A 13,700-nucleotide genomic window follows, 5' to 3' on the forward strand; every position below is an offset into this window, starting at 1 on the left:
AGTGGCCGGGCGCCCGGGCAGCGGACGTGTCCCCCTCGGGGCCGGGCGCCCCTCCGCGCTGGGCCGCGGGGCGCGAAGGGGCCCGAGCCGCGGGGAGGCAGCGCAAGTCCGAGCACCATCCGTTTATTGGCCTGGCGGCGCGGAGCCGGCCCAGCACCCCCGTCCAGCCCGGCCCGGCCCAGCACCCCCGTCCAGCCCAGCACCCCTGCGAGCCCGGCCCGGCCCAGCACCCCCATCCAGCCCAGCACCCCTGCGAGCCCGGCCCGGCCCAGCACCCCTGTGCAGCCCAGCACCCCTGCGAGCCCGGCCCGGCCCAGCACCCCTGTGCAGCCCCCGCACCCCTGTCCAGCCCAGCACCCCTGTGAGCCCGGCCCAGCCCAGCACCCCCGTCCAGCCCCAGCACCCCTGTCCAGCCCAGCACCCCTGCAAGCCCGGCCCGGCCCAGCACCCCCGTCCAGCCCAGCACCCCCGTCCAGCCCGGCCCAGCCCAGCACCCCTGTCCAGCCCCAGCACCCCTGTCCAGCCCAGCACCCCTGCAAGCCCGGCCCGGCCCAGCACCCCCGTCCAGCCCAGCACCCCCGTCCAGCCCGGCCCAGCCCAGCACCCCTGTCCAGCCCCAGCACCCCTGTCCAGCCCGGCCCAGCCCCTCTGCAAGCCTGGCCCAGCACCCCTGTCCAGCCCAGGACCCCTGTGAGCCCGGCCCAGCACCCCTGCCCAGCCTGGCGCAGCACCCTTGCTCGGCCTGGCCCCAGCACCCCCGCCCACGCTGGCCCCAGCACCCCTGCCCGGCCCGGCCCCAGCACTGTCTGCAAGCCCAGCCTGGCCCAGCACCCTCTGCCCAGCCCAGCCCAGCACCCCCAGCCACCCCGGCCCAGCACCCCCCCAGCCCAGCCTGGCGGCCACGAAGCACTCCCCAAGGCCGGCAGCCCCCTGCCCCAGCCCCCTGGAGCACCCGGCGGGCCCCGGCGTCAGCGGCGGGCCGGGCGCGGGGCCGCGGTGGCTGCCGCGTGCCCCAGCTGGCGCAGGAAGCCCAGCAGGGCCCGGTGGAAGTCCCCCGGCCGGTCCAGGTAGCAGGCGTGGCCTGCGCCGCGCAGCACGGCCGCCCGGTGCCGCGGCAGGTGCCGGAGGCTCCGCAGCGCCTGGGGGCCCAGGCCCACATCCCCGTCGCCGTACAGGATCAGCGTGGGCGTCTTGAGGGGGCAGAGCGTGGGGGTGGTGTCGGCGGCGCCCGGCTGCTCCCTGCGCCTGCTGTGGCGAGCCGGCCCGCGGGGGCCGTTTCGGGGCCCGCTGCCGTGGGACCCCCCCCCGATCCCCACGAAAGCCGTACCTGGACCTGCCGGTACCGCTCGGCGGCGTAGTCTTTGGTGCCCGCGGGCGCGATGGGCACAAAGCCTGCCAGCCGGCCGCCCCAGGCCAGCAGGAAGGGCACGGCGAAGCGGCCGCTCATGGATGGGCTGACGAGGACGGGCCTGCGCATGGCCAGCTCCTGGAGGACGTGCTCCAGGAGGGCCACCCGGCCCCGCTCCGTGGCCACCATCTCGGAGGGGGGTGAATCCCCATGGCCTGCGTGGGGCACAGGGGTGGGCTTAGCAGGGGTGGGAAGCCACCGGCACCGTCCCGTCCCCCCGCGGCTCAGCCAGCCGGACGTGCACTGGGCACCAGGTGGAGCCCGGGTGGTCGTACAGCACCGGGCACATGCTGGTCTCCTTGGCCAGACTCGGCCAACTGCAGCCAAAGCCTCCTGCAGGGTCTACCACGGGGTTAGATGGCCTCATCCCACATGGGTGACACCACGGGGGGAGCCAAATTGCAGGCATGGGTGACAGATTGGGCCAGTGACCACCACTAGCTCCCCGGAGAGGTCCAGAGCATGCTCATGGCCAAGGTGGGGCCCAGAGCTGCCTGTGGGATGTCTCCTGAGCGTGGCCCATGGGATGCCACCTGAGCGCAGCCCACGGGATGTCACCTGAGCGCAGCCCATGCTCCTACCAGGCAGGTCTATGGCGACGGCGCGGTAGCCTTCCTCAGCGAGCAGTGCCAGCGTGCCCAGGGTCTCCCATGTCTTGGAGGTGAAGGCCTGGCCGTGCAGGAGCAGGACGTCCAGCCTGCAGCGGGGAGGACACGTGGGAAGGGTGCAGACAGCAGGCCAGACCCACAGGGGCCAGCTGCACCTGAGGCCACCGGGGTTCGTGAAGACCATGGACACCGACCCCTCTCCTGCCCCCACGTGTGGCTAGATGGCAGCCCTCTGACCCCCATCACACCGGCGCCCTGGAGGGCAGAAGGGGTGTGGGGGTCTCACCCTGGCCATGATGGGTGTACCAACCCACCCAGGGCAGCCCCAGCGGGTGCTGCTGCCCCCACCGCAGACCCGAGCGCGGAGAACCGCGTGGCCAAGGAGAGTCCATCTCCAGGTGACCACAGTGCTGCTGGCCGAGATGCAGCCCGCACCGCTGGACACCCCCGCCTTCCCCAGGCCCCGTCCCCCCCAGCCGCAGTGGGCCACGCGGGGGCCCAGAGGCCGACTCACCCCCCGGGGCCGGCGGTGCCAGCGGGCCGGGGCGCGGCCGCCTCCCTGTAGAAGACGGCCGGCGGGCCCGCGACGGTCCCCGTCCGCACGGTGGTGTTGGCGCCGTGCCGGCCCCGCTCCCCGTCGGCCGGCTCCTGCCGCGCGGCCGGCAGCAGCAGGTAGAGGAGGAAGGTGGCGAGCGCCCCGAGGGCCAGGAGCCCCAGGCGGCTGCGCCCCGGGGCCATGCCCGCTGGCACCGCGGGACGAACGACAGCCAGGGCGGCCGGGGCCGGGCTCGCCGGCGCTCCCCGCACCGCCGCCTTTCCCAGAGCCCCGCGCGGCGGCGGCCCGGCGGGCCCGGCTAACCGCTAGGCGGCATTGCCCCGGCTCCTCCGTCACGGCCGGTGGGCGGACGCGCCGTGGCCCCGGCCCCCGTCCCCACCCCGGGCCGACCTTTGCACCGGGGAAGCGCCGCGGGCCGCCGCAGCGGGCCGCAACCTGCTCCGCCGGCGGCACCCCCAGCCCGCTCCGCAGGCAAGCGGCGGCCGGGGGCCACGGGAGCGGGTAAGAGCAGCCGGCCGGCTCCGGCGCCCGCAGCACCCCGGCCCCGCCGGCATGGCCGCCCCGCGGGTCACCGAGAGCACTGTGGTGGTGGACGGGCAAACCCTCTTCTACCGCGACGCGGCGCCGGGCCAGGGCAGCCCGAAGCTGACGGTGCTGCTACTCCACGGCATTCGCTTCTCCTCCGACACCTGGCTGCAGCTGCAGACGCTGGCCAAGCTGGCCGAGGCCGGCTACCGGGCGGTGGCCATCGACCTGCCAGGTGAGGCAGGGCCCCGGGGCGCGGGGCGGCGCTGGGGGCCCCAGCCTGCACCAGGGCCGGCCGTGGGGCGAGGCTCCTCAGGCGACTTCTCTCTCCTCCGGCTCAGGGCTGGGGCGCTCGAAGGAGGCCGTGGCCCCAGCACCCGTGGGCCAGCCGGCGCCGGCGGCTTTCCTGAAAGGTGTCTCGGAGGCGCTGCGCCTGGGTCCGGCCGTGGTGGTCAGCCCGTCGCTCAGCGGCATGTACTCGCTGCCCTTCCTCTTCCAGCACAGCCAGCTGCTCAGGGCCTACGTGCCCGTGGCGCCCATCTGCACCGAGAAATTCCCGGCGGAGCAGTATGCCCGCATCAAAGTACGGCCTGGAGGGGGACGGGGAGCAGGGAGGGACCCATAGGAAGGGGACCCTGGCGTCTGGGTTTGGTGGGGGGCAAGACCAAGCAGGCCAGAACCCCCTTGCTGCTGGAGAAGGTGTGGAGGAATGTGCTTGTGGAGTGGTGGCAGTGGCAGGGCAGGGAAGCGGCAGCCCGAGCCTCCGCTTCCCCCGCTACGGCAGGCGGGAGGAGGGCGAGGCCCCCCGCGGCTGCTCCCGGGCTCACGCGCGTTCCCCTCCGCAGACGCCCACGCTCATCGTGCACGGGGAGCGGGATGCGGAGCTGGGGCACGCCAGCCTGGCCATGCTGCGGCACCTCCCCGAGCACCGGGTGCTGGTGCTGCGGGACGCCGGGCACGCCTGCTACCTGGACCAGCCCGACGAGTGGCACCGCGGGCTCCTGGCCTTCCTGCGGCAGCTGGAGTGAGCGCGACGGGTCAGCGCAGGGGGACCACGGCGGTCCCGCCTTTGACCACGCCGTCCCGCCTGCTCTCTCTCCCGGCTCCCGCATCTGCACCGCTGGCTCCCTCGGGACCAAATAAAACCCCAAGTTCTGCTACCACCTTCCCACCACCTTCCTCCTTGGAGCCCTGCCACTTTGTGCTTCCTCTTGGCCCCGCCTCTTTCCTGTTGGCCCCACCTCCTCCCCAGTGGCCCCGCCTCCTTCTCTCCATCCCCTCCCCCTCCATGCCCCACTGACCTTGGGGGGGTGAGCGAGGTGGGGGCAGCATGGATAGTAGTGGGCATAAGGGGGGGCCGGGGACTGGAGAGCCAGAACCCGGGTTCTCGGTGCGTCAAGCAGCGGGTTCTAGGTCGCACAAGAGCTGTGGCCACCCGGCTTCCCCCACGGCACTCGTGAGGGCAGCGCTGCCTCGTGGGTGGCTGAGTGCGGGGGCTGCAGGGGTGCTGGAGCTGGCCAGGTGCCCTGGCGCAGTACACCTGGGTCCCTGCCCAGAGCCCGTGACAGTGGCGCAGCAGCACCCACAGAGCCCGCCGGGAGCCCAGCTGCTCCCAAGGGACATGTTTGGCACAAGCAGGTCCCCAGGGCATGGGCACCCGTGACCGGGGGGGCTATCGCCAGGCCTGCCTGCCTCCTCTTCACCTTCCTCTTCCTCCTGCCACCGTTCCTGGCACACGGCCAACGCCGGGATAATCTGCAGGGGCTTAGGAGGCGGCTGCCAGCCCCAGCGGTCCCCTGCCCGTGGCAGCAGGAGCAGCGTGTCGATCCCCCCCCGGGGATTTACCAAGTCAGTGGCCACGAGGAACAGATGCGGGGGCGGGAAGGACGGACGGGCGGGCGGACGGACGGAGGGGCCGACGGGGAGCAGCCCCTGCCCACCACCTGCCTCCTCCCTCCCCGGGCGCGCTAAGCCGGGCACCCGGGGCACAGATGGAGGCCGCGGCGGGGTGCCCCCGCCCCCCGGCCCGCCTGCCCTGAGCCGCTTACGCCAAGGCCCGGGAGGATTTAGGGCGGGCGGCGGGGGGGGGGGACGCGGGGCAGCACCAGTCGGTCGGCGCGGCAGCGGCGTGGGGCTCCTGCCGGAGGTCAGGGGGCGGCGGGGGCGGCGGGAGGCCGCGCTGGGGGGCGGCAGGGCCTCTCCGCCCGGCCCCCCGGGCCCAGCGCCCCGCGGGCAGGGTGCCCCGCGCCGGGAGCATCCCTCGGGCTGCCGCGGGGCCCGGCGGCGGGGGCCCCCCGCGCCCGCCCGGTGCCCTTGGGCGGCCGGGCGCTGCCAGCTGAGCGGCTTCCAGGAAAAGCGGCGGCGGCCGAGCGGGGCGGGCGCGCCAGGCCGGGGCGGGGGGGTGGCAGGAATGTCCCCGGCGGCGGCAGATGGCCTTTCCCGGCGTGCATTGTTCCTCCCGGCGCCTCTTATCCGCTGTAATAGGATCCCGGAGGGAGGGATGGGGCAGGGGAAGAGCGAGGGGGGCCCCGGCGCCCCGCGGCGGGGGCGGCGGCCGCCAGCCCGGCCCGCGCCTGTCAAACGCTCCATTGTCGCGGCGCCGCCGCCGCCGCCGCCGCCCGGGCCCCGCCGATGCGGCGCTGAGCCGCCGCCGCCGCCGCCGACAGGTACCGGGAGCGGCGCGGGAGCGGGCGGCGCGGCACCTTCCCTGCCGGTCCCCGCTGCTGGCGGCCCTGGGTGGGGGAACCGGGGGTGCCCCGCTGCCGCATCCCCGCTCCTGCCGCCAGCGCCCTCCTCCTCCTCCTCCTCCTCCTCCTCCTCCTCCCGCCGGCGGGATCTTTTGTTCCCGCTGCCGCTGCCGTCCAGGTGTCCCGGGGCTGCGCCGGGCTCGGCGCCGGGGGCACCGCGGGAGGGGGCCTCCGGGGGGTGCCCCCCCCATGCCTCCCGGTGCGAGCGGGTGCGTTCGCCCCTCCCCAGCCCGCACACACCGTTTCTTCAAACCGCTCGTCGGGGGGGGTGCTCCGAAACCGCGGACCCCCCAGCCGGGTCCCGTCCCCCCGGTGGCGAGCTGCTTGCCCCCCGCCGAGCTGCCCCGAGGCGGGAGGTGTGCCTAAAATAACCGTGTGGCCCCCCCCGCCGCTGCCCGGCCCGTGCCGGCCCCCCCGGCAGGCTCTGGCACGGCCCCCGCGGCCCCAACACGGGCGCTTTGTTTCGGAGCCGCTTGGCATCGCTGCCCGGCCGCCTGCGGGTCCCGGCACAGCCGCCCGCCCGCGCTGGACACGCCGCGATTGTCCCCGCTCCGGCCGGCACCGCAGGCCCCAGCCGCCCCCGCCAGCCAGAGAGGGGCCGCGGGGTCCCGGCTGCCGGGCACTGTGCTGTGCGTTGCCTCGGCGGGCCTCGGCAGGCCTCGGTTTCCCCTCCGCAGCTGTGCCTCGGTTTCCCCTCTCCCCAGCCACCAGCGCTCCTAGGGCTGCGGAGCGAGGCCAGGGGCCGCTCGGGGCCCTTCCCGGGGAGACCGTCCATCGCCAGGCCCTGCGGGCGCTGCCACCGAGCCTGCCGGCCCTCGGGCCCGCGCTGCGCCCACAGGCTCGGCTCGCCCTGCCGCCATGGCCTCGCCGGAGGGGACGAGCGGCACCGACTGCAGCTCGGAGGACACGGAGCTCAGCATCACCCTGACACTCCGCATGCTCATGCACGGCAAGGTGAGCGCCCGGGGCCGCCGGGGTGCCCGTGTCCCTGCAGCCCTGGGGGGGGGGCGTTTCCGTGAGAGGCCAAAGCCGGGGAGGGCCCGTTCCCATTCCCGCGCCCCGTTCCCGGATGAGGCGCCGCGGGGGCTCCGCTGGACGGGGACCGCCTGCCAACGGGGCTGATCCCCTCTGCTTTCGCAGGAGATCGGCAGCATCATCGGCAAGGTAAGATGGGGCGGCCCCAGCCCCCGCCGGCCCTGGGGTCTCCTGGGCCTCATCCCCCGCCCCGCTCCTCTTCCCACAGAAAGGAGAGACCGTTAAGAGGATACGGGAGCAGGTAAGCGGGCGCCTGGCCCCGGGGTCTGCCGGGGTGCTGGCTGGGAAGGAGGGAGGGCAAGGCCACCGGGGGAGGCCCGAGGGGTGGCAGGGGGCAGCCGCCGGTGAGCCCTGCCGTGGGGGGCGCGGGGCCCGGCCGTCCCCGACGGCGTGTGCTGCCGTCCCCAGAGCAGCGCGCGCATCACCATCTCGGAGGGCTCCTGCCCCGAGCGCATCACCACCATCACCGGCTCCACTGACGCCGTCTTCCGGGCCGTCTCCATGATCGCCTTCAAGCTGGAGGAGGTAGGGACCCCCGCCCCCCCCTCCCCGCGCGGTGCGGGCCCCCGGCGATTACCTGCGTGGCGGACGCCGCCTCTCGCTCCGCAGGACCTGGGAGCGGGCAGCGCCGACGGCGGCGCGGCGGGCCGAGCGCCGGTGACGCTGCGCCTCGTCATCCCCGCCAGCCAGTGTGGCTCGCTCATCGGCAAGGCGGGAGCCAAGATCCGGGAGATCCGCGAGGTGAGGGCGCCCGGCCGGACCCCCCGCCCGCGGCACCCCCGGCTGCCCCGGCTGCCCCGGGAGCGCCGCTGCCGGCAGCGCCCGCAGCCGCCCGCTTGCTCTCCGCAGAGCACCGGGGCGCAGGTGCAGGTGGCCGGCGACCTGCTGCCCAACTCCACTGAGCGGGCCGTCACCGTCTCGGGGGGGCCCGACACCATCATCCAGTGCGTGCGGCAGATCTGCGCCGTCATCCTGGAGGTACCGCCGTGTCCCCCCGGCCGGCCCCCCACCCCGGCGTGGTCCCGGGCAGGCGCCGGGGGTCGCGGGGGCGCTCGGCCTCCGCGCTCACTCCCTCTGCCTCCCCTGTGCCTTTCCAGTCGCCTCCGAAGGGGGCCACCATCCCCTACCACCCCGGCCTCTCCCTGGGCACCATCCTGCTCTCTGCCAACCAGGTAAGGGGCCGTGGGGTGGGCAGGGCAGCCGTCCCCCCCCCCACGGCCCTGGCTGACACCCGCCTCTCCCCGCAGGGCTTTTCCGTGCAGGGCCAGTACGCCGGCGTCTCTCCTGCGGAGGTGAGTCCTCCCACGCCGGGCATCATCGCCGTCCCACCCGCCGTCCTAACCCCTTCCTCCTCCTCTTCCTCCTCTCCACCTGCCCGGCAGGTCACGAAGCTGCAGCAGCTGTCGGGGCACACGCTGCCCTTCGCCTCCCTGGGCCCCACGCCCTCCATGCTGCCCGGTGAGCACCTGCCGGATGCCGCGGCCCCCCGGCTCCGCCCCGCCGCCCCTCCGGCCTGGGGGATGGAGCTGCCAGAGACACCTAACCCCACCTCCTCTCCCCCTCTCCCCAGGGCTGGACGCCAGCTCCCAGAGCAGCTCCCAGGAGTTCCTGGTGCCCAATGACGTACGTGCGGGTCCTGGGGCTGGCGGGGGGGGATGAACCCAGGGTCCAGCCTAGGGGACGTTGCAACCCAACCAGCTAGGACGGGAGAGTGGGGGCTCCCCGAGGAAAGCAGGGCCCTCCCCTCCCCTTGCGTGCCTCAGTTTCCCCACTGAAACCCAGGCGAGCCGTATCCCTGGGCTGCTCCCTGAACCATGCTTTGGGGCGCCCCGTCCCACTCCCCTGCCCGAAGCCCGGGGACCCCTCTCACCCCGCCTCCTGCCCCTGCAGCTCATCGGCTGCATCATCGGCCGCCACGGCAGCAAGATCAGCGAGATCCGGCAGATGTCGGGCGCCCACATCAAGATCGGGAACCAGACGGAGGGCTCCAGCGAGCGGCACGTGACCATCACGGGCTCCCCCGTCAGCATCACCCTGGCTCAGTACCTCATCACCGCCTGGTGAGCACCAGCCCCCCGGCAGGCGTGGGGCGGCTCCCCTTGGAGCGGCTGGGGTGGCAGCGAGGGGCGGCACCCCCCCAGCACCGCCCGCAGCTTGGGGGGGCCCTGTCTTGGTGGACCCCCAGCTGGGGACGAGCTGGGCTGGGCTTTGCACGGTGGTGGGTGCAGGACACCAGACCCCAAGGTTTCCAGCCCTCGCTGCCGGGGGGCCGTGTGCCCCCGGGAGGGCGATGGGTGCTCAGTCCTGCGCCCCGCTCCACCCCTTGGTCCTCACCCACCCCGTCCCTCTCGCTTGCTCCGCCAGCTTAGAGACGGCCAAATCTACCTCCCAGGCGCCGCTGGGCCCTGGCTCCATGGACCTCGGCGTGGGCTTCTCCCAGCCCCTCACCCCGGCCTCCGGCGCCGCACTGCCGGCCGTCGCCGCGGCCCCACCGGCGCTGCTGGGCGCCCCCTACACCATCTCCCTCTCCAACTTCATTGGCCTGAAGCCGGTGTCCTTCCTGGCGCTGTCCCCGTCCTCCATGGCGGGTCCCAACGGCAGCACTGCCACCTACACCACCAAGATCTCGGCGGCCAACGGCACCAAGAAAGCCGACAGGCAGAAGTTCTCGCCCTACTGAGCCCCTCTGCTGGGTGGGCATGGGGGCCCCGGGTGCCCCCCGGCGCCGAGGACACTCCCGTCCTCCCGCGGGCACCGGCCGGGTCCGCCCCCGCCAGCGCCTCCGGCCTGCCGCCCTGCCGCTGCCCCCCGCGGCGGCACCCCCCAGCCGAGCGCAGCAGGGTGAGGGGCTGCCTGGCCCCCGAGCTGCCCCACGGCACCTGCCCCCCAGCAGCCCCGTCGCAGAGCCAGCCCCGGCCGGCTTGGAAAAATGCTGTATATATAAGTATATTTTTTCCTCCTTTGTAACTTATCAATGGTTTAATAAAAAGATAACATTTGCGAGAAAAACGAGCTGGTCCCCCTCCCGAGTGGACCCCCCCCCCAAGTGACCCGCCGCAGCCCCGGGGAGCACGGGGCAGCCGCAGGGAGCGGTGGCCAGCGGGGCGTCCCCGAGGCCCTCAGCCCGGCTCCGAGCTGCCCCCTGCGCCGGGGGGAGCGGCGGGGAGGTCTGCGGGAGCGGGGGGCAGGCCCCAGCCCCACGCCGCGGTAGGTGGCCCGGGCTCCACGCGGCCCCGGCGGTGGGAGATAAGGGCTGCTTTATCTGCGCTGCGTGCCGCGCAGGGAGAGGCGCCCAGTGCCGGCGGCCTCAGGCACCGCCGTTGCTATGTTCCGGGGGAACGTGCCCGCTGGCACCCCGTCCCCCTCCTCCTCCTCCGGCTGCTCCGGGCACAGCACCCTGCCGCACCAGCCCGGCTCGGCGTCCCCCAGCAGGGGCGGCGGGGCGGAGGGGGAACGGCGGCTCCCGCTGCCCAGCGGCCCCCGGCGTGGCTCCCCCCACGTCCCTGCGCCTGCAGCCGAGCAGCATCCGCCCTTGCACATCCCTGGCCGCTGGCCCAGCTCGGCCGGCACATGACTGCCACGGGCCGGCTTCGGCTCGCGGCGCGGCTGGCTGTGTCAGTAAACAGCCCGGCTCTGACTCACCGCGGCCCGCGGTGCCAGCGGGCATCCCGCTGCCTGGCGGCAGCCCCCGCCGGCCCCCTCCCCTCCGGCGCCCGGCACAGGTGGCGGGAGAGCCTGGCCGTGGGCGTTGCATGCCCGCCACCGCCCTCCGCCGCAGCTCCCCGCCCGGCCTGGGGCCCTGGCATCGCTGCCTCTTTCACCCCACAGCCGCTAAGCCACTCCCGCTTGCAGAGGCTCCTCTCGCAGCCTGTCCTGCCGCTGAGACGGGGGACAGCACGGAGAGAGACAGCGCCGCTGGCACCTTTCCCCTCTTAACTAATACCGGTTACAAGAGCTCCTCTGCCAAGACGTTAGTGGGGGGTTAGACGCAGCCCGAGGACGGCGGGCTCCACACTGGCTCCCTCGGCTCGCCGTGGTGTCTGGGGACCGGGGCATCTCCCACGCCGAGCCCTGGCGTTATGGGTGTTAGTGGTGTTAGGTGGGGCCGTCGCTCCCGGGCAGGGCGCGAGGGACCCCTCTCCTTCCCTGCAGTCTGTGGACAGCCCTCGCTTCCCCTTCCCGCATCCCGAGGACAGCCTGTCCATGCGGCTGGGCTGTGCTGGTGGAGCCAGAGATGGTCCCAGCACGAGGAAAGGCCTTGGGAGATGGAGATCCCCCAAATCTGCTGCCTTCTCCCACGTGAAGAAAACTGGCAGTCACCTTCCTCTGACATATAAGCTCAGAGAGGAGGCAAAACCTGGACAAGGATCCCTCCAAATCCAAGAGGCCAGGCCCAAGCAGATGAAGTTAGTCCCTTCCAGAGTCCCTGCCCGCCTTCCTGCCCTGCATGGTGGGACAGGGCTCCCTCCTCCTCAGCTGCTGTCTTCGGGGACTTGACCCGGGATGGGGAAGCCCGTCCTGGTCTGGTCCAGCCTGTTCCTGGGGCTGGCGCTGATGCAGCTAGAGTGGGTCTCCAGCGTGCAGGTTGCTCTCTGGAGGAACTGCAGGAAGTTTTCCTGGATGGAGGCCTCGGAGACAGAGAGACACAGCTCCTGGCCCAGCGGCCGGTTGAGACAGCTGCGCCCGAGCCTGGCCAGCTCCTCACGGATCTGGCGGTTGAGCAGCCCATAGAAGAAGGGGTTGATGGCAAAGGACGAGTAGGCGAGCCAGGTGACCACCATCTCCCCATGCCCCCTGCCCACCGTGTCAGCAGTGACAGAGGAGTGCAAGTGGAAAGCAAAGAAGGGCAGCCAGCAGCACAAGAACTGTCCCACAATGAGCAGCAAGGTGAGGATGGCCTTGTTGCCTCCCAAAAAGCGCTCTGGAGTCAGCCTGGGCAGTGGCAGGTTCCTGGTGGTGATGATGGTCACTTGGCTGGCGATGGAGTCGGATCGGTGCCTGGGTGCAGCTGCCCGTGCTGGCATGGGCACCTGCTGCAGGGATGCCATCCGGGCCACACGGTAGATACTGCAGTAGACAGCGAAGATGATGATGGTGGGCAAGATGAAGCAGACAATGCTGAAGATGACCACAAAGACCTTCTTGTGGGCTCCTGGGCTCCAGTAGACTGTGCACCGGCTGGCACTGGTGGCCCCATTGCCTTGTGGCCAGCCCACCAGTGCCAAGACAGTCATGAGGGCAGACTTGACCCAAATGAAGATCACCCCAGCCACAGCCAGCCCAATGGTCATCTTGACCTCATACCTCATGGGGTGGACGATATAGTAGTACCGCTCCACACTGATGATGGAGATGGTGAGAATGGAGGCACTGATGAAGCAGACATTCAGGAATATCAAGGTCTGGCACTCAGCAATGCTGTAGATCACCCTGTTGAAGCAGGAGGAGCTTGAGATGATCCCCAGGGGCATGAGGAAGATGGCAGAGAGAAGGTCAACCAGGCAGAGATGGCAGACAAAGATGAACTTCCTCAGAAGGGGAGTTTTGAGAATGACGATCATCACCACCGTATTGGCCACTAGGGCAGTGACAGTGAGCAGGACCATGCAGAGAAGGCCCACCACCTCCTGGAAGGTGGACTGCTCTGAGATGGAGAGTTGCTGTAGGCCACGTGTGGTGTTCAGCCCCATTTGTCTTGCCATTCCCCCCGAGGGCTAAGCCAGCAGCTCCAGCACCGGGGCAGCAAAAGCTCTTTGCCTGTGTCCCTTAGACGGAAACCCTGCAACAAGCATGGTCACCATCTTCTCCACTAGCAGGTTCCTTGCCTGTTGAGGAGGGGAGAGAGGCATGAAGAAGAAGCAGCAAAAATGAGAAAAAGCCACAAGAAAACCCAGAGATGGTCTCCAAGCTGATCTGAACACCCCAGAGATGCTGGAGCAAGGAGAGGACCTGGGGAGGTCCCCTGCGAGCCCAGGGCCAGAGGCCAGTCTGTCCTCAGACTGGCCTATGATGACTCCCTAGGGCACCACTGGGATCCACCGGGACCCACGCCAGGTTTACACCCCTTCCCCCTGCCCTGGACTCACCGGCACTCGCTGAATAGAGGCAGTCCCCAAAGAGCGGTAAACTAACCCTTCTGCTGCAATGCCTTGAGCAGCCCCAGTAGAGGCCCCGTTCCTGCACCCCGGCTCCAGCACCCCTCCCCGCTCCTGCTGCCAAGCTTCCCGGAGGCAGTGGGACCACGGTACCTTTGCTTCTCGGGAGCTGAGCGATGCTACCCTTCTCTTCAGGCTGGTGGAGGTGGTCCTTCTTGCCGACATCACTCCGACAGCAGAAGTGGGGTCCCCAGCCCCAGACAATGCCACGTTCCCTGTTACTCGTTGCTGTTAGCCGTTAGTCATCTTGTTTGCCTGCAGCAGGCAAGCCGTGGATGGCACCGGCTGTCACTTCTGGGCTCTGCCTGCCCTTTGACAGCACTCGCAGTCCCACAGAGACAGCTGCTGGGTCCTAGCAGCACGCGGGTGCTCGGGAAGGGGGGACTGGGGTCCCCGACCCGCTGTGCCCTTCCTGCACACCTCAGAAACATCGCAGCAAAGCACAGCAAGGCAACGCTCACTGCCCCAAAGCAGGCAGCGGGGGAGGGAGGGGAGCTACCCTCTCGCAGGTGGGGGCACCCAGAGTCCAGGTGCCTCCTTAGCCTGGCTGTCCACCGAGCTAGACAGGGTCCTTCTCCAGGGGCAGATCAGCCCCATATCCCGAAAGGCTCAGGGGACAGACCTAGGGGCCCCTCGAAGAAGTCTGCGTCATCTCCTCACCTCCAG

The 13,700-nt window shown here is 71.6% G+C and overlaps 4 protein-coding genes across 6 annotated transcripts; 2 read left to right on the top strand and 2 right to left on the bottom strand.

Moving 5' to 3' along the window:
• Positions 1-107: 107 nt before the first annotated feature.
• On the bottom strand, positions 108-2,896 carry ABHD14A (abhydrolase domain containing 14A). The gene is made up of 4 exons (XM_026106521.2): positions 2,531-2,896; positions 1,990-2,105; positions 1,328-1,563; positions 108-1,190 (listed from the first exon to the last, which is right to left on the bottom strand). The coding sequence occupies exons 1-4, from the start codon at positions 2,752-2,754 to the stop codon at positions 969-971; spliced, it is 798 nt and encodes a 265-aa protein (XP_025962306.2). The 5' UTR covers positions 2,755-2,896; the 3' UTR covers positions 108-968.
• A 29-nt stretch (positions 2,897-2,925) lies between these two features.
• LOC112986960 (putative protein-lysine deacylase ABHD14B) lies at positions 2,926-4,521 on the top strand. Of its 2 annotated transcripts, none has more exons than XM_026106541.2 (3): positions 2,926-3,332; positions 3,414-3,680; positions 3,943-4,521. In XM_026106541.2, exons 1-3 carry the CDS (start codon positions 3,125-3,127, stop codon positions 4,395-4,397), a joined length of 930 nt encoding a protein of 309 aa, XP_025962326.1. In that variant the 5' UTR covers positions 2,926-3,124; the 3' UTR covers positions 4,398-4,521. The 2 variants fall into 2 exon arrangements, with proteins under 2 accessions (XP_025962326.1, XP_025962328.1); XM_026106543.2 differs by having other exon boundaries at positions 2,941-3,332; positions 3,439-3,680; positions 3,943-4,257.
• Positions 4,522-5,178: 657 nt separating this feature from the next.
• Positions 5,179-9,888, top strand: PCBP4 (poly(rC) binding protein 4). Of its 2 annotated transcripts, none has more exons than XM_064518723.1 (13): positions 5,179-5,243; positions 6,549-6,798; positions 6,985-7,008; positions 7,088-7,120; positions 7,288-7,404; positions 7,489-7,620; positions 7,729-7,857; positions 7,977-8,051; positions 8,127-8,171; positions 8,262-8,337; positions 8,450-8,502; positions 8,770-8,939; positions 9,244-9,888. In XM_064518723.1, exons 2-13 carry the CDS (start codon positions 6,703-6,705, stop codon positions 9,557-9,559), a joined length of 1,266 nt encoding a protein of 421 aa, XP_064374793.1. In that variant the 5' UTR covers positions 5,179-5,243; positions 6,549-6,702; the 3' UTR covers positions 9,560-9,888. The 2 variants fall into 2 exon arrangements, with proteins under 2 accessions (XP_064374793.1, XP_064374795.1); XM_064518725.1 differs by lacking the exon at positions 5,179-5,243 and adding an exon at positions 5,349-5,763.
• Positions 9,889-11,162: 1,274 nt separating this feature from the next.
• Positions 11,163-13,282, bottom strand: GPR62 (G protein-coupled receptor 62). The gene is made up of 2 exons (XM_026106531.1): positions 13,128-13,282; positions 11,163-12,704 (listed from the first exon to the last, which is right to left on the bottom strand). Exon 2 carries the CDS (start codon positions 12,579-12,581, stop codon positions 11,352-11,354), a length of 1,230 nt encoding a protein of 409 aa, XP_025962316.1. The 5' UTR covers positions 12,582-12,704; positions 13,128-13,282; the 3' UTR covers positions 11,163-11,351.
• Between the last annotated feature and the right edge of the window lie 418 nt (positions 13,283-13,700).

Source organism: Dromaius novaehollandiae, chromosome 12 (assembly GCF_036370855.1).
Source record: "Dromaius novaehollandiae isolate bDroNov1 chromosome 12, bDroNov1.hap1, whole genome shotgun sequence".
Taxonomy (NCBI): domain Eukaryota; kingdom Metazoa; phylum Chordata; class Aves; order Casuariiformes; family Dromaiidae; genus Dromaius; species Dromaius novaehollandiae.

What these genes read in the sequence shown, in the direction of transcription:
- ABHD14A (XM_026106521.2), bottom strand. Translation starts at nt 2,754, where the DNA reads ATGGCCCCGGGGCGCAGCCGCCTGGGGCTCCTGGCCCTCGGGGCGCTC. An exon ending in GGCACCGCCGGCCCCGGGGG is followed by an intron (nt 2,106 to 2,530) that starts GTGAGTCGGCCT and finishes TCCCCGCTGCAG; the next exon opens with GCTGGACGTCCTGCTCCTGC. An exon ending in AGCGGTACCGGCAGGTCCAG is followed by an intron (nt 1,191 to 1,327) that starts GTACGGCTTTCG and finishes TGCCCCCTCAAG; the next exon opens with ACGCCCACGCTGATCCTGTA.
- GPR62 (XM_026106531.1), bottom strand. Translation starts at nt 12,581, where the DNA reads ATGGCAAGACAAATGGGGCTGAACACCACACGTGGCCTACAGCAACTC.
- LOC112986960 (XM_026106541.2), top strand. Translation starts at nt 3,125, where the DNA reads ATGGCCGCCCCGCGGGTCACCGAGAGCACTGTGGTGGTGGACGGGCAA. An exon ending in GGTGGCCATCGACCTGCCAG is followed by an intron (nt 3,333 to 3,413) that starts GTGAGGCAGGGC and finishes GAGGCTCCTCAG; the next exon opens with GCGACTTCTCTCTCCTCCGG. An exon ending in AGCAGTATGCCCGCATCAAA is followed by an intron (nt 3,681 to 3,942) that starts GTACGGCCTGGA and finishes TCCCCTCCGCAG; the next exon opens with ACGCCCACGCTCATCGTGCA.
- PCBP4 (XM_064518723.1), top strand. Translation starts at nt 6,703, where the DNA reads ATGGCCTCGCCGGAGGGGACGAGCGGCACCGACTGCAGCTCGGAGGAC. An exon ending in GCATGCTCATGCACGGCAAG is followed by an intron (nt 6,799 to 6,984) that starts GTGAGCGCCCGG and finishes CTGCTTTCGCAG; the next exon opens with GAGATCGGCAGCATCATCGG. An exon ending in CACGCCCTCCATGCTGCCCG is followed by an intron (nt 8,338 to 8,449) that starts GTGAGCACCTGC and finishes CCCTCTCCCCAG; the next exon opens with GGCTGGACGCCAGCTCCCAG.